The following is a 22,668-nucleotide window of genomic DNA, read 5'->3' on the forward strand; positions in this document are numbered from 1 at the left end:
TGGTATATGGTCTTAGGGCAGTGGTTTTCAAACTGTTGTGCAGAACACTGGGATATCACTAAGTCATCAGGGGTTCTGCAAACAGATTAAAGGCAATGGGAAAGCAGGCTGGGAGGTGGTGTGCTGCCATTGCCAGACTGGGTTACCCGGCTCAGTGTCAGCTTTCGTGGCTCACAGAGCTGGAGGTAGGGGTTTCACAGCAGAAGTGATATGAAAGGGTTTTGTGACTTCAGGGAGCTTGAAAACCACTGCCTTAGGGAGCGTACACTGCAATACATGCAAGGGGAGTTGAAAAAAAAATTAGAATTTCCTGTAAAGAGTTGCAGGTGTTTAGGTTACAGAGCCCTTTCCAGCTTTGGAGCTGCCAGGTATTACTGACAGATGATCCAATACCATAGACCAAGCACAGTGTAAGCACTGCTCACCCAGGTGTGTTTATTAATATCAAAATTCCTATGGTCACCTGCCACCCCCATACCTTTAAAATGTATTATTGTTGTTCCAGGGAGCAGAACAAATAAAATGCAATGAGCAAGTATGTAAAAAGTTAACAAACTCCACCTTAGTAGAGCTCAAACAACCACTGTGGTGTAGAAGCAGTATTTCAGGTTCTTTGGATGTGAAGACATAATTAAGCTTTGCTTGGTCTGGTAGGTATTAGATATTATATTATAGCATTGACAGACTACACAGCGTCTACAGGAAAAAGAACGATCATAAATGCCATTGTGTCTTGAATTAACCTACCTAGTGAATGTCCTTGGTAAACCTAAGCTTGGAGGTAAAGTCAGTAACTAGGCAGTTGTTCAGCAAGATTATACCCAATGTCAGATCTCTACCGTGAGGTTATTTCTTCAGGAAGGCCATTTTCCATGTGCTTCTTACACAAACACTTTATAGGTACATGGTTATCACTTAATTCTTTATATGGTAATATCCTCGATTGAGGAAGGAACTATAGTCATCTCAGCTCCAACAATCTACTGCCTGAGCTTTAGTCTTCCACTGGGTGATTCGTAGGTAAGTCATCTGATTTGCACCTGGTAAATTTGCATTACCTTACAGGTAAGAATAAAATCTCCATACTGAATGTTTGTCAGCACTGATTCACTCAGTTTTAAAATGCCTTTAGGTTGGCTCCATTTCTACACGTCCTGTACCATAGAATTTGGGAGTGGGACTTGACTTTTGAGTTACTGCTGAGTTGTTAGTGCACAAATTCTGGTCTGTCATTAAGGAGATAATGTACATCAACCTCTTTGATAACGTATTTCAGACTATCATTTGTAAACTGCCTGGAGATTCTTGCATGGCAAATGATATGGAGGCACACTGTAACAACTGCTCCATACGGATGGGCTTCAGTGGGAGAAAATGTAAGCCTAGTGTTTTTTTTTCTCTCCTCTTTTATTCCCTGGCAAAGCTCAAGAGTAGCCTTATTTAACTTAATGCATGTGAACCTATTATAGAGATGACCAGATCTGAGCAACAGTATGTAGGACTCATATTTTTCCCCATGCATTTCTTGCTTTCCTGTTAAGTGCATGTGCACTGCAACACAGATACCAGCAAGATAAAAAATTGTCAGAAGGAAACATAAGAGACAGCATCCCCAGGGCCTTCAGTGTTGTGCTGATGATCAGTCTTATACTTTCAAGATATCCTTTTATCTTAGTGCACTGAGGCTTGTAGCCCTAGTTTGCATTGCAGTCCATCTCTTTTCTGTGCCCCTTGCCACACACATGTCTAGTTGGCAGGCAGCTCAGTCACATAATTTGTTGGAGGCTTTCACAGATTGTAAGGGGCTGGAACGGACTTCAGCAGGTCATCAGGTCCAGCCCCCAGCACCAAGCAGGAAAAACAACTGGGGATCAGGTGATCCCAGCAAGGTGACAGTCTAGTCTTCTGAAGATTTCCAGGCCAGGCAGTTGCACCACCTCGAGGGAGCTTATTCCAGTTTGAACACCCTGACTGTGAAGTTTTTCCTAATGTTGAGCCTGCATCAATCTTCCAGGAGTTTGTGGACATTACTCCTGGTTTACCAGGCTTCATAAAGCCTGTGAGAATACATTCCATCTTTACTGTGTGAGAAGCTGTATCATATGCAGGCTTTGCAGAACCATTTTGTTTAAACCTGGACACTCTTACATGTGAAACGAGTAGGCTTTGACATGTCTGTCACATGTGAAACATCAGCCTTTTCAAGCAGGTTTTTCTAAAAGGTTCCAATGTTTTTTATTATTTATTTTTTTTGCAGCAAAACAGTTGTGAGCAAAATACACCGCAGATAGACTTGAAGCTGTAATTTATTTAATAGTAGGACAAGCATTCAGACTTCTTCCTGAGTCAGACCTTGGGGAACACACTTTTCTTTCCTGAGGACTAGCAAACTGATTTCAAAGAAATTGCTACTGAAATCCTGTTCCTATTTAGAAACCAGCCTCGAAGAGGCAGCAAGAGGTCTGTGCTCCAGTGCAATTCCCTGCTCAAGTCAGAGCCATGATTACACTAGGAGGTCCCAAACAAGACCTAAAGGTCGTAAGGAAGCCCCTTGCATGCAGCTGGCCACCTCGGACTGCTCCTTTGCAATGGCCCTGGAGAGGAAACCCTGGTTTGACAATTAGTGAGAGCCATCTCTGCGGCAGCATGCAGGAGTGGTGCTTCTCCAACTTCCCAGTTGCTGGACTGGCAGGCATCTCAGCCCGGCAGCCTTCCTCCCTACCAACACGCACGCGCAGGACTCGCACCAGCTCCTACCCCCCATCCGCCGCCCCGCCCGTGGTTCGGGGCTGCCTCTGGCGCGCCTGCAGGCCCCCTCTTGGCAGGGCAGGCGCGGCCGGGCCTTCCCCTGTGACGCACCTGGCGCGCGCGAGCTAGGACGGAGGACCCCGGCACCTGCCAGCGGAGAAACGAAACTGAGCGCGCTGGGCGGCAGTTCGCTCATCCTGCTGCCACTTCCCCCCTCCGCCTTGGGATATGGTACCGGTCTGAGTGCCCCCCGCTCCTGTGAGTGCCGCCCGGGGGGGGGGGGGCTCTGAGACTCGGGCGCTACCCCCTCTGCGCGCAAGCGGGGGAGGGGGTTGCGGCTGAGGCGAGGAGCGTTATGAGGGTTCCCGTATGCCCGTCGGCAGGGTGGGCGCTCCCAGCCGCGGGGGGGAGCGGGGCGTTCTGGGAACCCCTCTGGGTCCCTCAGCGGGTTCCTCCCAGCTCGCCAGACCCTCGGGGGCTTTCGTAACTGCCCCTGGGGGGGCTTGGGTTAGAATAGGGAAGAGCTTAATAGAGAGCCATTAAAGACAGGGTCCAGGCAGAGCAGTGTCAGGCACTAAGCAAAGGGGAGGAGGGTTCTGCCTGCGGAGGGGCCTGGGCATTGCAGGTTGCTATGGCAACCCGTGGGGTGCGCCTGCACCCCTGGCCTCTCTGCAGGCAGAAGTGCTTCCCCCTTCCCCCACCTTTTGCTCCCTGCCATGATACCTGCGAGGTCTTGAGTTTCTGAGTTACTACAGAAGAGAACAGTGAGGGGAGATTTGATAGCAACCTTCAGCTACCTGTAAGGGTGTTGCAAAGAGGATGGAGCTGGACTGTTCTCAGTGGGGGCAGATGATACAGCAAGGTGCAATGATCTCAAGTTGTAGCAAGGGAGGTTTAGGTTGGAAATGAGGAAAACATTTCTCACTAGGAGGGTAGTGAAGCACTGGAATGGGTTAGCTAGAGAGATGGTGAGATCCCCATCCCTGGAGGCTTTCAAAACTTGGCTAGGAAAATCTTTGGCTGGGATGATCTAGTTGGGGATGGTCCTGCCTTGAGCAGGGGGTTGGACTACATCAGCATTGCTCAACCCATGGGTCACGACCCAAAAGTGGGTTGCACGAATATATAAAAGGGTCACAAGCAAACTTTAAAAATGGAACAATAGACTTTAAAAATGGATTGTCTTTTAAAGGCCAAAAACATTGGGAAACCATGGCTTTTCCCTGGCACAGTGCCTCCCAGACACCTGAAACTAGATGATCTCCTGAGGTCCCTTCTAACCCTCATTTTCTATGTTTCTATGGTGGAAAAACCTGCTACATGCACGTAGGCAGATGCAATGCAAGGTGGTGTTGCTGCTCCAACAGTGTTTGGTGGAAGCTGAACTGCAGCTTTTTGTGGTCTTGCTGTGGGGGCAGGGTGAATTGGTCATATGCCTTACGGGAAAGTTCGGTGGCTGTTGGATCCAAGTTTGGCAGGGGCTTGCTTCAGCTATTATCTTTACTTGTTTGGAAGGTTTCAGATAGTGTTACACATTAAGTTGTTGAGCAGCTGGGAAAAGAACTTGTTTGCAGGTTGTTTAGGTAAACAGCTTCAAGTGGGATCAAGGGGAAACAAAAACATGTTACCTGTAGCATTAAAGAATGGTGCAACATACCCTGAAATGCCATGTATCTTGAAGTGATAAAGCATTCCATACCTATGTCCCACTACCAGAGGAAGTGAACTTATGTAATATTCACTGTGTATGTAATATTCACTGTGTATAATTTGTTCTTGCAGTAAAAATGAAGAGAAGAGCGGAGCCTGAATTTAGCAGCCCCCAGAAGAAGCAGAGGAAGAGGATAGAGGATCTGGGATTAACCCTTAGTTCCACTTCAGATGATGACACTCAGTTTAGCAATCATGCAACCCAAGGTAAGGTCAGGCATTAGGTGCTAAAGTTGTCAAGAAATGACCTCGCAGGAAAGAATGCTTTTCTCTTCAGGATAACCCTGAAGAAAGAATGCTTCTCTCTTTAGGTATCTAATTCATCACCACAAATGAAGACACTAGGAGGAAAGCCAACATAGTTTCTGTTTGTAAACTGGGCCGGGAATTTGTCGTCTTTAAGGCATTTTATTTGGATGTTTTTAAACATGATCTGAAATTAAAAATAGAGTATTCAAGCTTTATTGCTTTGATTCATTGTCTTTTGTTTTTGTCTATGGGTTACCTTATATATTTTTTATTTAGTTAGCCCCCGCTTCAAGAAGCTTATGTTCTTGGAACAGAGATGGGCCTTGCTTGTGGTGCTGTGTAAACAGTATCCTGTCTAATTTACCAGATACTGACTTTCCTGTCATGCTCAAAGTTATTGCTATGAATATATACAGTCTTGGGAAAGGAAAAGACCTTGGCAATGCGTGGTCTGTATGAATCTGGGAAAGGGAAAAGTTAGGGGCACAAAGTAAATTCATGAAACAGAAGGCAAACACTTGATGTTGTGTCTGTAAAGGTTCTGATTGTAAATCTGTTATGTTGCTCTTTTCAGCTGTGGTGGGTTTTCCTAGCCTAAGGATAAAAGCAGGGAGATAACTTTCATAAGTGAGTGGTTGTGTTCATGAATTCTCATAAAACGAAACCTCATAATGTTGCTCTGTAAAGTCAGTTTGGTAAAGTTATTCCAGTTTTACAAATGTGAAAGAATGAGGTGCAGGGAGATTAAAGGAATGTTTATAAGTGGTTTGAGCTGGGGATTGGTGGTAAACACCCTTGAAGTGTGTCACAGCAACTCCGTGGAACTTTATTCAAGACATCTAATCCCTCTACCTTGGTTTCTCTTGTAGAGTGGGGGTAATATGTATTTCTTAGAAGTCGTGTTGATATCCTGAGATGAAAAAAGAAGTGCTCAGTACTGTGTCATATTGTCCTAGGTTGAAGTCAGAAGGATATAGAGTTGGATGTAGGAAATGAATTTTGAGGTCCTTGGGCTTTGTTGGAGCAGGTTGGCTCTCCATCTTATTCTGTATGTTCACTATAGTGGGGTACTTAAGTAGTTACAAATTTAGGTGTCTCTGTTCCCAACTCTGAAAGGCAAGCATCATAAGCCTGCCAGTGTAGGGCATATAGACAGTAATTACCCTGAGCTGTTAGAAAGTGAATCAGAAATATTTTAAAGGCGTATTTGCATTATGAATGTGCAGCAGTAGAGAATCAACTGCTGGAGACTATGTTTGCAGGATGAGAGATTGAGGAATTTGAGAACTTGATTGGTTGTTGCTTTGCATGACATATGGAAAATGTGTTAATGAGTATTAAGAGGAAGGAAGCTGGATTGCTTGAGGGTACTTTTGAGAGTCACACTCAGAAGCTGGGGCCTATAATGAATACGTGGGAAAAGGAAGCAAGCCACAAGTAAGCAGGGTGCATTCAGATTAACTGAAGGTGTGAGAGGGAGGGGTGCCCTATCCAGCCAGAGGGCTGCTAACAGTTCAATTCTGTAACCACCTGGGAATTATGTGGTGAAACTGCCCTAAGGGCACCCTCTGCTGCCAACCCTGAGTCTCTGCCATGCTTGAGAGCAGCTGTGAGACCCTCAGGGCAGCTTCACTACTTCATTTCTGGATGTGGTATGTGCAGAATGGAAGCACAGGGGTGTTTTTGATAGTGTTCTCAGGAGCACTGTGGAAGTAGCACAGGCATACCCAGGATAATTTCAGTAGTTCCTAGTTATTGCTGGATTTCTAGGGGGAAGGGGTGTGGGGAAAGATTAAAAAAAAAATCTATCTGTCCATCAGAAGGACACTGAAAGGCCCACATCCAACCTTGCTTTCCTTTGCCAGGCAATTGTAATGTCCAATTTCTTCTCGTTCATGTGAAGCCGACAACTTGTACAGCTCTTTGAATGCTGGACAGAACAAACTTGAGCTCTGATAGCGCTGTAATGTCTTTCTGTGTCTAAAGGAAACCCTTTTATAGAGTGGACAAAGTATAGCCTGTAGGCTTGTTGCATTGCCCATAGTTTACCAATGCAGCCTGTGGCCATGAAGATGTCACTGCAGAAGGGAGGCAGATTACTGGGGCGAAGGAGAGTCTTGCGGAGTTGCATTTCATTTTGTGTTTGACTGCTGACTTGATTAAGTTCTTCCCCCAACCCCAGCTTTCCTCTTGGGCAAACACTTTTCTAAAAGCAGGATTGATGTTTAAACTCCTTTAATGAGTCACTGTTTGTCGGTAACTCTGATAAAATTTAGTATATTAATTAATTGGTGGGATTGTGTTTTGTAAAATCCATTTGTGTCTGGGTTTTTTTTTTTTTATTGAAGTGGCTGTAGATAATATACTGCAGCCCTGCTCTGTTGATGTATTGGACAATTTCCTATCTCTTCCTGAAGATCTACATCCCTTTTTTCCAAGATCTATGAGAGTAACTGCTTCATTAGTCCAGATGAAAAACTATCTTAAATGAAAATCCTAAATAACATCTTGAATTCTCAGTGACAAATGCTATGCAGTTTAACTGATAAGATCCTTGCAAAGGCAGTTATGCCTGTCACTTAGCTCTGGCAAAGTAATTTTTAAATAGATTAGTTATCTTAGGAGGATGATCATATTACTCCAGTTAATTATACTCTCATTACACTATTGCCTGTTAGGGCTTTTATGGAACTTTATTAAGTACAGCTGTTTCCTCTTTTGTTTAATCTCCTGCTGTAGGAAGAATAAATCATTTTTGTTCCTCCTTTCTTTCCCAAATACCTGTAAATCTTGACTTGTTTTGTATTCTTTATGTAATATTGGTATTTTAATATGGGCTAGCTTTGCTCTTTCTTGACTTCTGCCTGGGCAAAAACCCACAATGGTTTCTGGCAGCAACCCTTAAAATGAATGGCTGATTGTAAGGCAGTGCAAAGGTATTAGCTGCGTGACTCTCATTGGCAGAGAGTGGAACTATGGCCAAATTAATCAGTCACACTTGCTGCTTTGAGAACATATGAGCCTTAGTCAGTTTTTCCAACCCAAGAGGGGGAGAGAAGGTGGCTTTGTGCCCTACAATACAGAATTCTTCCTAAGCTCCAGGTATGGCAGCTGCCAGCTTGGCTTAGAAATTTCACTTGTGTGGTCTTCTTAACTGGAACATGGCAGATGTGATGTTTGTGAGGCAGGCTGTGGTGTGCATTTTTTTTGCTTCATGCTCCCAGCTAGTGGAAAGAGCTATGAAACATTTACTAAAAATACTCTGTTGGCACCCTGACATCCCTGAAAGAGCTGTTGTGTCACCAGGAAGGGATATGTTGATGTTGAGGACCTTTGGCATAGTACTTGGATAGCTTCCTTCTGTCTGACTTGCAGTGGAGTTTGAATTAACAGGGCTTGCAACACACCTTTGGGGTTGGACTTAAACCTGCCTGGAGCAAGGATATCTGAGGGTTTAGGCTTCTTATTTTTTTTTCCATATTGCCTCTTCTCTTCCTGCCTAGGCACTGTGCCATGTAGGCTGTGAGGTCACAAGATCTTTTGAAGCACCTGTGCTCTGCTGATACAATGGAAGAATTTAAAAATAGAGAATCAGAAGAATAGGTTGCTGCTTTTTAGCTTGCTGCTGGAAAAAGAATCCTTTCCTCAGCTGGCTGAGGCAATCTAAAGTGATGTGAAGGTGGTGTCAGGTCCTCAGGTGAGCTGTAAGGGGGAGCCAGTGTGAAGTGGTTCAAGGGAGAAGAATTTATTTAGGATTTTAGAGCTCTTTTCTGATCACTTAAACAAGAGCTGGAAAAAGCTACTTGACCAGGGGAGCAGAATACTTTCTCACTCACTCAAATGACTTCAATCCCTCGTTAGTGTCAGCTCTCATTGTCAAAGGTGTTGTGTTTAGCCCTAACAGTTGTGAAGAAACTGTTCCAAATATGAGTGATACAGATATATTTGTTTGAATCTGCCCCTGTGCTATTGCTGGCATTTGGGAGTTTGGGTAGTGCAAAGAAATACCGCTTTGAGGATATCAAGGAGCCTGGGTACTAATGCCAGTTTGGGGAACCCCAGCCACAACTCCTAAAAGTGGGTTTTCCTGCCTGGGTGCTCTACTGCTTCTCAACCCTCTACTGCTGCTCAACCCTCTACTGCTTCTCAACTAAACTATGAACTCTGGAGCACAAAAGACCGAGGTGAATCACTGTTTGGAACTAGAGGCTAGAGGGTTGTGTGAATGAGGGAGGTTGTGGAGAAGCATTATCAATGGGGCCACACCTCATAGAGCATTCTTTTAGAAAGGTAGTCAGAGGACCTTGCTGCTACAGCTCTTTAGTCTGGCATAAGTATCCCTACTTCTCAGTGCAGTTCCCCCTGTTTTTCAGTGAAAAATGGGATCTGGTCCAGGAGGAGGGAAAGCTCCATTCTTGGCACCAAACAGAAGCTCTTTGCCTGGGGATTTCTCTGTTACCTGAGCCAAAGATTTGTGGGGTAAGGTGCAGCTTAACCTGATAGTGGAAGGAATAGTCAAACCAGAGAAAATCCTTGTGTAGACCTGCAGCAGAAAGTGGGCTTTACAGTGTTGTGTTTAGCAGGTCATCAGTGTAAGCCCCTGCCTGTGTCAGTGAGAGATATTTACACCCAGGGTAGTGCTGATGTAACTGTGTCAGAGTAGTTGTTTTTCACTGCTTTTGCAAAAGACTGAGCAAGCAAACCAACTCTTCAAGCCAGTGGCTCTTGAGGTTAGTATCTGAAGTCTTCAGGATTCTCCCAACACCTCCTAGTTCTTGAAGAGCCTATTCCCCCTTCCCCCTGCCTTCATGCTGTAAGAATTCTGAGTTCCAGTGAATTAACTGCCTGTTCACGTCTTCCCTCTTTTGTTTTCAGAGTCTTCTAGTAGCAGCAGTGGGTCTGACAGCGAGAGTGATGAGAAGCATCAAGTCTTCAGCAGTGAGTACAAACCGGACTCTCTCGTGGAGGGCACCTCTTCCCGCTACTCCATGTATAACAGCGTCTCCCAGAGGCTCATGGTAGGTCATTGCTACTTTTGAGCAGGCTGGTAAGTGTCTGAGGGTATAGTTCAGAGTACAGTCTGTGAGGGTGCTCTTGGCATTCATCGTTATACCTGTGAAACCTAGGATGTACTGGGATAGATGTTCTGGCTGAACTGATCACATGTGCCTCTGCAAAGATTAAATGTTGATTAAAGGCTAGAACCATTTTAGCTTTCATAGGAAAAAGGAAGACCTCGATTCAACTGATTACATTCCCCACTCAGGTGCCAGTCAATTGAACTGCACACATATACTCTGTATAGAAACATATCCCTTCTAACCTGTGCCACCTGAACTTAAATATAAACGTTAACTGTTGGCTGGATGTCCTGCTTGTATTTTGCCCGACTGTAATTGCCATGTATCAGCTTTTTCCAAATGAGAGGTAACTGGAGAAGCTCTCAGTGATGTGTCAGATTACCAGATCTTCAGAGCTGACTTTCTAAACTACTACTTTTATTATTGCTAATAATTTTCCCTTCATGCAGCACAAGACCCACCTAAACTTCCAAGACTTAACTTTCTATCTGTATGGGCAGATACACAACTTATAGATCAAAGGAGTATCCAGTCAAGGAGCAAAAATACCATGTTTTCTCCTGGAGATACTGGATTAGCACAAATGCTGACTGGGACAGCTAGGGGGAGTGCTGGTGCTGTTTGTAGTAAAGTACAGTGTGTTCAGTGTGAGTTTTAACTGCTGTGACTCACACACATAATCAGGCCCCCAAGTAGAGGATTTCACAAATTAAGTTGACTCTGGCCATCAGCAGGGGCGTGTCTGTTCCTAGCTTTCAGACTCTGTTTTATAAATTGGCTCCAAGGGCATTGTAAAGAGGCTCCTGGAACAATCTTACATGGTGCAGCACTTTTCACGCTACTTTGTGGTTTTGGGGTCAGAGTTAATAAACTACCCTACAGAAAGGGCCTGAAGAGACTGGGAATGGTGTTAGTCCTCAAACAGGGAAAACAAGCCATTGATCTACACTCCTTTAGAAAATAGTTGCCTACACAGTTGATGTTTCTCACTGCCTGTGCCACACTGTGGCCTGCAAAGTCTTCAGTTCCTTGGAAGGCCAGCAAGCCAGGCTGGTAGCATTGCTCTGCTGATCCTGATAGTGGTCCATGGAGCAGTCGAGATGAGTGCCAATCTCCTTTTGAGTTTACCATTGTAGTCCAGGGGAGTGAGACACGCTAACCATTCAAAATTCAGTGGCTGCAGGAGTCACTGTGGTCAGTCATCATCACATTTTACATGCATCCTTCTTAGGAATTTGTTGACAGGTATAATGGACAGTTGAAGAGCCACCATGTTACTTTACTGCCTTTCTTGTAAAAGTTGATAATTAACAATGGTAATGGCTTTTGCTGGTTTTCAGATGTGGGAGGAAATGGACAGCTTACTGATTAAGATCAAAGCTGTCCAAGTGCATGCATATTTGTGCAAGTGTGCACATGCGTGCGTGTGCATATGTGTGTGTATTACTCCCCTGTACTGAACAGATCTAGCACCCTGGGTGCAAATTTTAAAATGGGGGTGTCAAATTAACACTGAGACAGATCTGGCCTGCAGGGGCTCCTCCTAGGGTGGCTCCTCTGGGGGCCAGTGGTGTCATGGGTCATGTAGTGGTGTTGGCATGGGTTTGCGGATGGTGGTGGGGGGTCAGGGAGCAGCGAGGTGCGTAAGGGTGGCATCAGCCCTTCCTCACCCCCTTGCTGCTAACAGCCATATCCATTGGGGCCCAGGGGCGCTGAATTCTGCAGCAGGTCCCCCCTCCCCCCACCCCATCCCCAACTTATCCTGCCAGATGGAGTGGTTCTGTGGGCCAGATCCAGCCTATGGGTCATGCATTTGACCACCCTCACTTTAAGAAAAGCCTTAAGAAGTGTCCATTACTGAAGCTTCTTTTCTTAATGTAAGAATTAGAGCTGTTTTTCAGCAGCAGAGTGTCCTGCGTTTGTCCTGTGCCCACTAGGTGAGGTTTTAATTGGGGAGTAGTAGATATGTTGGAAGCTAGGGCTAGGATTTTGGTATGTTAGCAAGTACAGATATGCCAACCTTTGGTGCCAGCATCTCCCAGTGCTTTGCTTTCTACACTCTGTGGGCAGGGTGACAGATGACTTCTAGCTTCTTAGTGCTTTGCCATCCAGGTGAGTTGCTCCTGTACAGCTGAATCTTTTCTAATGATGTTATCTTGCCAAACTTATTTCTCCAGATCTGGTTCCCACTTGATCAAGGAAATGAGCTGGCAGGAGAGTCCTGAACAGTTTTAAGTGAGATTCATTAAGCACACTCACTATCTTTCAGTCACCACTACACAGTGAAATATCATTTATCCTTCTGGCTTTCAGCCACAGATGTCCCTATATTTGTGTCCGGCTGCTTTCAACACTGTCCATTTGCTTTGCTTTCCAGGCCAAGATGGGCTTCCGTGAAGGAGAAGGTCTGGGGAAATATGGCCAGGGGAGGAAAGAAATTGTTGAGGCCTCCAATCAGAAGGGAAGGAGAGGCTTTGGTCTGACTCTGAAAGGATTTGAAGGGGAGCTCAATATTGATTGGCGGGATGAGCCAGAGGTAAGTGCTTCTTAGGTCCCTTCTCCTCTTATTTCATTATACACAGTTTCTTGCTTCCTTCTGTGATGCAGCCAGCTGCTGTTTAGGGTCAGGCTGGGGAGATCACAGATGTGCTCTATCAGTTCCTGTCTGGGTTTTCACTATGACAGGGATTGTCAGTGTAGATGCAAGTCAACATAAAAATGGCACCCTGCCTCCAAAATCTTTTGGTGACACTGCTTATTTTTCATTCCCATTAGTGTATTCCAAACACAGTAGTGCGGCATGACATTCCTATGTCCTTCAAGTTATTCAGGATGGAGGAAACTTGTGAAGGGCAGATGGAGTTATTACATGAAAAATAAGTCCTTTGGGCATCCCAGCACTGAGTGAAGTATCAGGCTGTAATATTATATATGAATCTATGTAGTGGTTTGCTTTGGTTGCTTTGTGACTGATCTTTCAGGGCTCTGGCCATAATTATGATGGGTTTTTGGTGTGTGTGTGGGGGTGATTTTTTGGTTTTGTTTTGTGGTTTTTTTAAGTGGGAGAAGAAAAAGTTCTATGCTAGGCTCCAGAACTCCTGGTGCAGAGTCCATGGTAAAAAGAATGTGATAGGATTAGGACTCCAGCCTTCCCTGAGGCTCCTCAACCACCATAGAAAACTGGCTGAGTGGATAGAAAACTGGCTGGATTTTGGGCTTAGAGGATAGTAATCAGTGGCTCTAATGTAGTTGGCAGTTGGTATCAAGTAGAGTGCCCCAGGGGTCAGTCCTGGGGCTGGCTTTATTTAGTATCTTCATCAACAACCTGGAAGAGGGATGGAGTTGCACCCTCAGCAGATTTGTAGTTGATGTCAAGCTGGGGGGAGTAGAAGATAAGTTGGAAGGTAGGGCTAGGATTCAGAGTGGCCTTGACAAATTGGACAATTGGACCAAAACAAATCTCATGAGGTACAAGTGCAGATACCTGTATTTAGGACAGAAAAATCCCATGCAGTGGTACAGCCTGGGAACTGACTGGCTTAGCAGCAGCTCTGCAGAAAAAGAACTGGGGGTTAGAGTGAACAGTGAGCTGAATATGAGCCACCAGTGTGCCCTTGTTGTGAAGTAAGGTAAGGGCACATTGGGATTCTTTTAATAGGAGCATTGCCACCTGGTTAAGGGAAGTGATTCTTCCTCTCTATTCAGCACTAGTGAGGTCACATCTGAAGTGCTGCGTCCATTTCTGGGCCCCCCACTGCAGAAACGATATAGGCAAATTGGAGAGAGTTCAGCAGAGAGCAACGAAAATGGTGAGGGGGCTGGGGCAAATGCATTATGAGGAGAGGCTGAGGGAGCTGGGCTTATTTAGTCTGGAAAAAAGAAGCTGAGGGGGATGTAATAGCAGCCTTCAGTTACCTGAAGTGGGGTTCCAAAGAGGATGGAGCTAGACTGTGGTGGTGGTGGCAGATGACAGAACAAGGAGTAACAGTCTCAAGTTACAGCAGGGGAAATTTAGGTTAGGTATTGGGAAACTTTCTTAGTAGGAGGGTAGTAAAATGTTGGAACAGGTTACGCAGAGAGATGGAATCTCCAGCCTTGAGGTGTTTGAAACCTGGGTAGATAAAGCCTTGGGTGGGATGACCTAGTTGGGGATTATCCTGCTTTGAGCAGGGGGTTGGATTAGATGACCTCCTGAGGTCCATTCCGGCTCTAATTTTCTATGATTCTGTCATGTCTTATTTTTGCAGGCTGGTGCCTATGAACAGGTGGACTGGTGCCCTGAATGCACCACTGAAATCCCCGATGCCCAGGAGATGAAGGAGTGGATGACTGTGGGGAAGGTATTTCTCTGAGAAAGCAGAGTCCTGTTACTTCCCCTTTTGCTTAGACTGGTGACAGTCAGTCTTGAGTTACTAGGGTTCTGCTTTGTCACTAAAAAGTTGTGGAGAACTATGGGTACTATGGAGATGAGGGCCAGATAAGTGCCTACACAGACCAATCCCAGCCTGGTGTCTCACATGGCACTAGCATGTTGAGCTCTCCCCTTTTGCTGTTCTGCATTGCAGTCATTGGTGCAGAGGGCACTAGGCAGCCTTAGGGTTTCACTTCACTTTGTGTTATGGTTTGGGTCTCTACTGACACGATATGTTTTTTTTCTCCCTGACCTGTTGCTCTTTAAAGGGGTGAAGAGGGAGAAAGACAGTCCAGGGCTGCGTGTGCAGACAGTCCAGGGCTGCGTGTGCTGCCCTTGGTTGGGGCAGGCAGCATGGGGAGTGTGCCTGTGATCCACATACCGCTCACCCTGAGGTGAAAGCGGGATTTCCACATGATATTACTTACAGCTCCAGCCTCTTGCCTTTCAAGTTGCTGGCTTCACCCATCATTCCTTTGAGTTCTGGGAAGTACCTCACAGAAGCATCTGGGACAGAGTTGGCTAATTGCTGTGTGTTCTCATTGCCCCTGCTCTAGCGGAAGATGGTGATTGAAGATGAGACAGAATTCTGTAATGATGAGCTTCTACAGCATGTCCTGCAGTGCAAGGTGAGTTCCTTCCTCCAGAGACTAAGATAAAAGTTTGGGGAGGCGAGGGCAGCTAAGAGCATGTTCAAGGAACAGGACAGCGTATTTAGGCAGCTGGCCAAGCAATCTTTCACTTTTTGGTTGCCAGTGCAGGTTAAGACTAGGTAGAGAACAATGGAAGTTGTTACTGTCTGGCTATTTGGCAGCCAGTGTGACATGATAAATGTCCACAACTCAAAAAATGTGGAGATGAGTGATACCAAAGGCACCTTCATTGACAGTTGCAGGAGAAAGTCTGGAGACTGAGTGAGCTGTGAAGAAAACCTCTCCTTTTCTTTGTTTTGCCCTTTAGTCTCCCAGTCTTACTTCTTTACTTCAGGGCTGCTGTGTAGTGGTGGTGGCCAAGGAAGAGCTTGTGTTGTGATGGCCATCTAGCTGAACAGAACTTCTGACTCTGGGGTTGCCAATCCAGCACTTCTGTAGTTCAGCTCATTGTAAAAATTGAGCACAGCTTGGGACAAGTGCAAGGTATAGGTAGGTGGCTGAATGATTACACCAGTTTGAAGAAATGTCCTTACATTGGTGTAGCCCAGTCATGATGGGTCTAGAGATAAATGCATAAGGAGGTACCGTTCCTAACTGAGACGTTGGAAAGTGCTCCAGCCAGCTGATCTGCCTGCTTGTCCATGTTGTGGCTGACTCCCATTTTGTTTCTGTCTCTGCAGAGCGTGTTTGATGAGCTGGATGGGGATGAGATGCGCCGGGCCAGGACAAGGTCCAACCCCTATGAGATGATTCGTGGGGTCTTCTTCCTGAACAGGTCTGCAGAGCATCTCAGCCTGTAGCCTCTTTCTCCTTCAGGCATAGTAGTTTTGCCAGCCTGGAGTGCACTCATATCCCTGTTTGTGTGTTCACAGAGCTGCGATGAAGATGGCAAATATGGACTATGTCTTTGACAACATGTTTACAAACCCAAAAGACTCTCATGGGGTAAGGAGTCTCTCTCGTTTCCAGTCAGGGATGCCTTCCCAGTGGTGAGAGGGAATCCTTTTAGGCACCAGCAAGGATGTGGATGCTTTCAAGGTGGCAGAGATCCCAGATGAGAGGGGCTGTATTAGTGGGTTTGCTCTGTGGGCAGTGGCTCTTGGGCCATTAGAATTGTCCCCATTCTCTTTACAGAAACCCTTGATAAAAGAACGGGATGCAGAGCTGCTTTACTTTGCTGATGTGTGTGCGGGCCCTGGTGGCTTCTCTGAGTACGTTCTGTGGAGGAGGAAGTGGCATGCAAAAGGCTTTGGCATGACCTTGAAAGGACCAAATGACTTTAAGCTGGAGGATTTCTATTCTGCCTCCAGCGAGCTCTTTGAGCCTTACTATGGTACGCATGGGTATGTGGTGGTGTTGCGTTCGCTACAGGGGTTCTGCCTCCAGGCCAGTCATATGTTCTGTATGTGGGGAAGGGATATAGCCTGTTAGGAGCTGGAGATCACAGAGACATCTGATCACAATAACCATTTCAGAGCCATCCTGATGGTGATAGAGGTGCTGTTGTATAAAAAAGGGGTCAAGGTTACAAATCCTGCACGGCAGGTCATATTCCTGCAGTTATGAGTGCAGCCTGCCACTGAGCGCGCATGCACTTGAGTCCTTCCAGATGGGGGAATCTGAGACAGAGAAGTTGTTCATGGATTAATTGGCGGAGTCAGCAGCAGAAAGCCAGCTCACCTGATTTGCAGCCCTTCTGCATTAACACTTAGGCCGTTTCTTTTCTGGACCTTGCCAGCACATCTGAGGATTTTTAATTGGTTTGGACAGGAAATTAGAATTTGGTGGGGGGGACCACCAGCACCTCCCTCCCCCTTTGCATTTTATTGCAGCATCGGTTAAGGCAATCTAAATATGATTGGTGTTGTAACCAGGGACATAACCTGTCCGCCTTTCCAGCCTGAAACCCAGGGCAACTTGTTGTTCATGCCAGTAGTCTGACTGGTTTGGGAAGCTCTTCTTGACATCCAACCATGAATTTATGGTGTGTCTGATGCCTTTGGATCAGATCAGATAAAAAGAGTTCTCAGTGGGTAGCCAGGTAGATAAACACTTTTTATAAGGACTGTAGCATTTGGATCTTCATATCTCATCCCATGGCAATGCTCTTGTGGAAAGTTGTAGATACCTGTGAGAATGCATCAAAGTCATTGGCCTATTCATTCTCCTGTTTCCCTTTCTCTCTACATCTAATGTGCTATAAAATATATTGAGATCCGTACAAACTTCTCTCCCAGTGAAGGGAAGGAAACAAACTGCCTTATTTCTCATGCCAAGTGCGAAGAAGAATGGTAACAAATTCCAGTCCCAGTCCACTCAGCGGTAGGATAATGGATGAGGAATTTATTTCTCAAAGCACCATCAGACACTCTGATTGCTGCTGCTTTTTGCTTGGTATAGTATACCTTTCTAGTCATCCTGTTGAGTTAATAGAAGCAGTAAATGTGGAAACTCTGCAGAGAACAGTACCTCAAAATATATTCAGATTTCACAGGATTCTGAATATATCATCTGGGGTCTAGTGCAGGGCAGATTTTCTTAAAAAATCAGCTGTGGGAAGATTTGTGTCTTACCTTTTAAAAGAGCCACCTAAAAAATCTGTAAAATATTCCCTTGAAATAATAACAGCTCAGCTACTGAACATTTCTTCTCTCTTTATAGCGGATTGCTAAACAAACTTTCACACAAGCAGGTTCTTTAAGGCCCAGACTGTTTAGTGTGGAAATAATAGTAACACCATTCCTGAGAACTCAGATCATGGTTTTTAGTGGAAAGTTGCTAATCAAGATTTGCTGGCCAGTGTAGACACACTTATTCTGCTTGTGAAAACTGGCCACCAAACTATGCCATAGATGAAGGTACTGTCTACACTATGACATTTATACTCAGTAGTGTAATGAAGGGGAACACCACTGAGGAACCAGCCCTGGATGCTGACTTGGATAGGGCAGTGCTGCTGGCCTGGCTGTGAAGTCATTGATGCTGCCCTGGGCACTAAAGAGCCCAGTTATGCTTTTTATGCTGTAAAAACTCTGGTGAGGACCAGCTCTGGACGTGATCAGACAAAAGAGTTCAGTTACTTCAAAAGCAGTGTGAGCGTAGGCAGCTGTAGCTGAGGGTAGGTTCACTGCACACTGGTACAGTAGCCTAGGCAGCCTGGACTCCATGAAGCCATTCTGGGTGCCTCAGTGTGGTGCCGATCTTCAAGAAAGGGAGGAGAGTGGATCCGGCTAACTACAGGCCCATTAGCCTGACTTCTATCCTGGGGAAGATCCTAGAAAAGTTTATTAAGGAGGCCATCCTTGAGGGACTGGCCCAGGCTAACATTCTAAGGGACAGCCAGCATGGGTTTGTTGCGGGTAGGTCTTGTTTGACCAATCTCATTTCTTTCTATGACCAGGTGACCTATCACCTGGACAAGGGAGAAGAGATTGATGTCATATATCTTGACTTCAGAAAAGCTTTTGATCTGGTATCCCACGATTACCTCTTGGCCAAACTGCCCAGTTGCGGCTTTGGCTCCACCACGATCCACTGGCTGGGAAATTGGCTTCGTGATCGGACCCAGAGGGTTGTGATTGATGGCAGTCATTCATCGTGGTGCCCTGTGACCAGTGGGGTCCCTCAAGGCTCTGTCCTGGGACCCATACTGTTCAACATCTTCATTAACGATGTGGACATTGGAGTCAGGAGTGGACTGGCCAAGTTCGCTGATGACACCAAACTTTGGGGCAAAGCATCCACGCCAGAAGATAGGCGGGTGATCCAGGCTGACCTGGACAAGCTCAGCAAATAGACAGACGAGAACCTCATGGTGTTTAACACCGAAAAATGCAAGGTTCTCCACCTTGGGAGGAAAAACCTGCAGCACCCATATAGGCTCGGCAGTGCTACGTTGGTTAGCACTACAGAAGAAAAAGACTTGGGGGTCATCATTGACCACAAGATGAACATGAGCCTGCAATGCGATGCTGCGGCTAGTAAAGCGACCAAAATGCTGGCATGCATCCATAGATGCTTCTCGAGCAAATCCCGGGACGTCATTCTCCCCTTGTACTCGGCCTTAGTGAGGCCGCAGCTGGAGTACTGCGTCCAGTTTTGGGCTCCACAATTCAAAAAGGATGTGGAGAAGCTTGAGAGAGTACAGAGGAGAGCCACGCGCATGATCAGAGGTCAGGAAAACAGATCTTACGATGACAGGTTGAGAAACATGGGACTCTTTAGCCTGGAAAAGCGCAGGCTCAGGGGTGATCTGATGGCCGCCTATAAGTTTATCGGGGTGACCACCAGGATCTGGGGGAACGTCTGTTCACCAGAGTGCCCCAAGGGATGACGAGGTCGACCGGTCACAAACTCCTGCAAGACCATTTCAGGCTGGACATAAGGAAGAATTTCTTTACTGTCCGAGCCCCCAAGGTCTGGAACAGTCTGCCAGCGGAGGTGGTTCAAGCGCCTACATTGAACACCTTCAAGAGTAAATTGGTTGCTTATCTTGCTGGGATCCTATGACCCCAGCTGACTTCCTGCCCTCTGGGTAGGGGGCTGGACTCAATGATCTCCCGAGGTCCCTTCCAGCCCTAATGTCTATGAAATCTATTTGTTCTCCTTCTTCCCCCCTCCTCCCCCAACACCTCCCGTCAGCAAAGCTTCCTGGCAGGAGTGTGTTCCACTCGCCTCGCCCACACCCTTCCCCAACAGATACATTCCAGAGCATGGGGCTGCAGCTGCCTATCTCCTATGGCTCCTGGTGGGGAGGGTGGCATACTGGCACCTCCTCCGAGTTGGCATCTAGGGCTGATGCCCAGCTCATCCTGCTGTAGTTACACTGCTGCTGAATAGCAAGGCCCCCTTCCTCCCAACACACTTTAAAATGATATAATGCTGTAGGTCTGTCCATGTAACCTGTTCTCTTCTTAACCAAAATGGGTGGGACAGTATTCTAGTGCAATGGGTCCTATTAGGAAAGCAGGAGGGGTGAGCTGGCTTTTCCCAAGGCTAAAACATGAACTTTTTTAACCTGGGTATAACATGGTTTAGTTCAGCCTAGCCCACACAGGCAGAACCCAGCCTGGCCATGGAAAGTTGAGCTAGCATCTTCCAGCAAGAACCACACTCCAGACAATTCCCTGGTGTGGTTTTGACTTAACTTCCAAACTCTAGGTGGTCATGGACTGCAGGTTGGTATGGTATCAGCAGATAGGTTCTAGTCTGTCACTGGTGTATCCTCCTATCTCATGTGCTGTTTGCATATGTTTGTAATTACTTCCTTTTTCTGTCTAGGAGAGGGAGGAATTGATGGAGATGGAGACATCACCCGCCCAGAGAACATTACTGCATTCCGGAATTTTGTTTTGGACAACACTGATCGCAAGGGAGTGCACTTCTTAATGGCTGATGGGGTGTGTTCCTTTCTCTCCTTTGTAAAGAATGCTGAAAGCCTTTAGCTAGAGTCAGAGTACAGTGGGGATATGACCAGTTCTCTGTTTTAGTTAGTGTGGAATTTGGTCAGGCTTGCCAGCAAATCTCTGATCAGCATCTGTTTATCTGAATATGTTCAAGCTGTTGTGGTTGTAAGTATCAGCAGTATCTCTAGCTAACCAGTGAATTTGCAGAGATGTTCACTGCATGCTTTGTTTCAGGGTTTCTCTGTGGAGGGTCAGGAGAACCTACAGGAAATCCTGAGCAAACAGCTGTTGCTTTGCCAGTTCCTAACCGGGCTCTCGATTGTCCGGACAGGTATTATTATTATTTTTTTTTTAACTTTGTTAGTCTTCCCCTTCTTTTCCAAGGTGAAGGGCTTTGAAGATGGGTGCTATCAAATGTTCCTATCAGTGCCTGGAGTCAGTTCTGGTGTAACATTTAAGTTTTGTTGAATTCAGTAAGTGTGTTCCCATAGATTTTAGTGTTCCTCATCAGTCTCCAGACAACCCTCATTAGATTCAAGGTACCAGTTGGAAAATGCCAGCTCACAGTTTTCACTTGTTTGAGCTACAAAACAATAACAGAGCACTCCTATTGCAAAGAACACAGAAAGCCCACGACAGCGTAGACTATGGTTTCCTATTTCATTTTAATACTTTGGATTCCTATTTAAAATCTCTGGGTTTATCTTGTAAGAAAGTTAGTTAGCTGTGATAGTCTGAAGTCGGGTAGAAGGCAGGGTAGATTTGCACCTTTTATAGGCTAAATCACAGATGTATAGCATAAATTTTTGTAAGCAGAGGACACTGTAGCTCTTTGTAGCTTCTGTGGCTGAGGAATGTTAGGAATGGTTAGCATGAGGGCTGATCTTTTAGAACAGATCCTTTTGCACTGAGGAGCCAGAGGATATGGGCTAGAAACTTTCGCAAAGTTACTGCATCACATGTTCAAAGCATTTGAGGCAGTGACCCTGGGAGCAGTTGAATGTTGGAACAGGCTTGCTAAGCAGTGCAGACTTTTTTGGTTTCTCCTAACCCAGCGTATCTACTGGGGTTTCTCCAGGCTGATTGTAAGCTTGACATTCCTGCTGTTCCCAGAGGAAGTAGCTGGAACCTCATCTGAAGGCAAAGGGTAGAGACAGCCCTCTGCTGAAGATGGGGAAGCATTTTTCAGTGAACTAGATTGCTATTTCAGATCCAATTGGTTTTTCCCAGTCTAAGGCTCCCTGGGTTGGTTCTGAGCTCTTTAAGGCTTGTTTAGCAGCCAGGCCAGAAGTCTTTGTGTGGGAGGTCTGGGGAGTGCTGCAGAGGCAACATACAGTTTGATTTGGTATGAGCAAAGATAATCATTATGCTGGTATTAAATTATATTGGTTTAAGGCACTTGATATAATTTTTACATCTGTCTCTTCCTATCCTGACATAAGTGAAATTAAATCATTATACCTTTTAACCTGAACAAAACAGGTTTAAAGTTATAGCAGCTTAACTCACTTATACTGGTATAGGAGTGGACAGACATAACAGTTAAGCTGAGAGAGCTGATATACATTTCCTTTCCAAAATGACTTAAAGTTGCATCTATCCACAGCCTTAGAGTGACATCCTCTCCACCTGGCTGGGAATTGTTTCTTTGCAGGATCGTTGATCCATCTTGCTAGGATGCTGTTTAACTGTACTTAAGCATTCTTGGTCATTTTACAGGGTGGGGGGAAGGACACTTGATATTTCCCTTCTCTCCTTGTAGCCTGCTGGCTGCAATGTGCTTCCTCTGTCTGCTCCAGGAGGACACTTTGTCTGCAAAACATTTGACCTGTTTACTCCATTCACCGTGGGGCTGGTGTATTTGCTGTACTGCTGCTTTGAGCGAGTGTGTATCTTTAAACCTGTGACAAGCCGTCCTGCTAATTCAGAGAGGTACGATTCTTGAGGCCAAGGAATTAATGCAGCCCTTTCCTCTAAAACCTGGTAGATAGATTTGTATAACTGCAGATCTGACCCTGAGAACCAGCTAGCAACCATCTGGGAGGAAGAAATATTTAAGTAGTTGGGGAATGACAGTGTATTTACCAAAAGCCCGTGGCCTGCTTCTGTTTGTGTTATCAGCTTCCAGTGTGAGAACAATGCAATTCAATGGAAAGTGTGGTCTGTTTCACATAAAGTAGCCTAAGGATCTGGCCACGTATTTCTGTGGTGTGTGTTCAATCGCTGCAGATTCTGTAATGCTTTGCAAGCTATTCATGGTGCACCATTGAAATGCAGCAGGGTCTTGGCAGGAGGGCAGCGGCCACCTACTGTGTGCAGCATATCCCATCCTGCTTTTGTGGGATGGGAGTGGCCACAAGAGCAAATCCAAACTCTTTTAAGGCATGACAAGGGAGTTTTTTTTGTGTCAA

At 45.8% G+C, this 22,668-nt stretch overlaps 1 protein-coding gene across 2 annotated transcripts in view; it reads left to right on the top strand.

Annotated features, from left to right (window-relative positions):
* Positions 1-2,854: 2,854 nt before the first annotated feature.
* The window catches only part of CMTR1 (cap methyltransferase 1), a 37,689-nt gene continuing 17,875 nt past the window's right edge, over positions 2,855-22,668 (top strand). The window contains exons 1-12 of one of the 2 annotated variants that reach the window (XM_090046510.1): positions 2,855-3,006; positions 4,531-4,665; positions 9,583-9,725; positions 12,166-12,324; positions 14,036-14,128; positions 14,757-14,828; positions 15,533-15,627; positions 15,725-15,797; positions 15,987-16,185; positions 20,133-20,251; positions 20,492-20,588; positions 22,057-22,189. In XM_090046510.1, coding sequence (XP_089902636.1) covers positions 4,536-4,665; positions 9,583-9,725; positions 12,166-12,324; positions 14,036-14,128; positions 14,757-14,828; positions 15,533-15,627; positions 15,725-15,797; positions 15,987-16,185; positions 20,133-20,251; positions 20,492-20,588; positions 22,057-22,189 — 1,313 coding nt within the window. In that variant the 5' untranslated portion in view covers positions 2,855-3,006; positions 4,531-4,535. Of the gene's footprint in view, positions 3,007-4,530; positions 4,666-9,582; positions 9,726-12,165; positions 12,325-14,035; positions 14,129-14,756; positions 14,829-15,532; positions 15,628-15,724; positions 15,798-15,986; positions 16,186-20,132; positions 20,252-20,491; positions 20,589-22,056; positions 22,190-22,668 lie in introns of those variants that run through there. The other variant, XM_090046521.1, reaches the window with a different exon arrangement.

This window comes from Crocodylus siamensis, chromosome 1 (genome assembly GCF_052110815.1).
Source record: "Crocodylus siamensis isolate JL-2025a chromosome 1, ASM5211081v1, whole genome shotgun sequence".
Classification (NCBI taxonomy): Eukaryota; Metazoa; Chordata; order Crocodylia; family Crocodylidae; genus Crocodylus; species Crocodylus siamensis.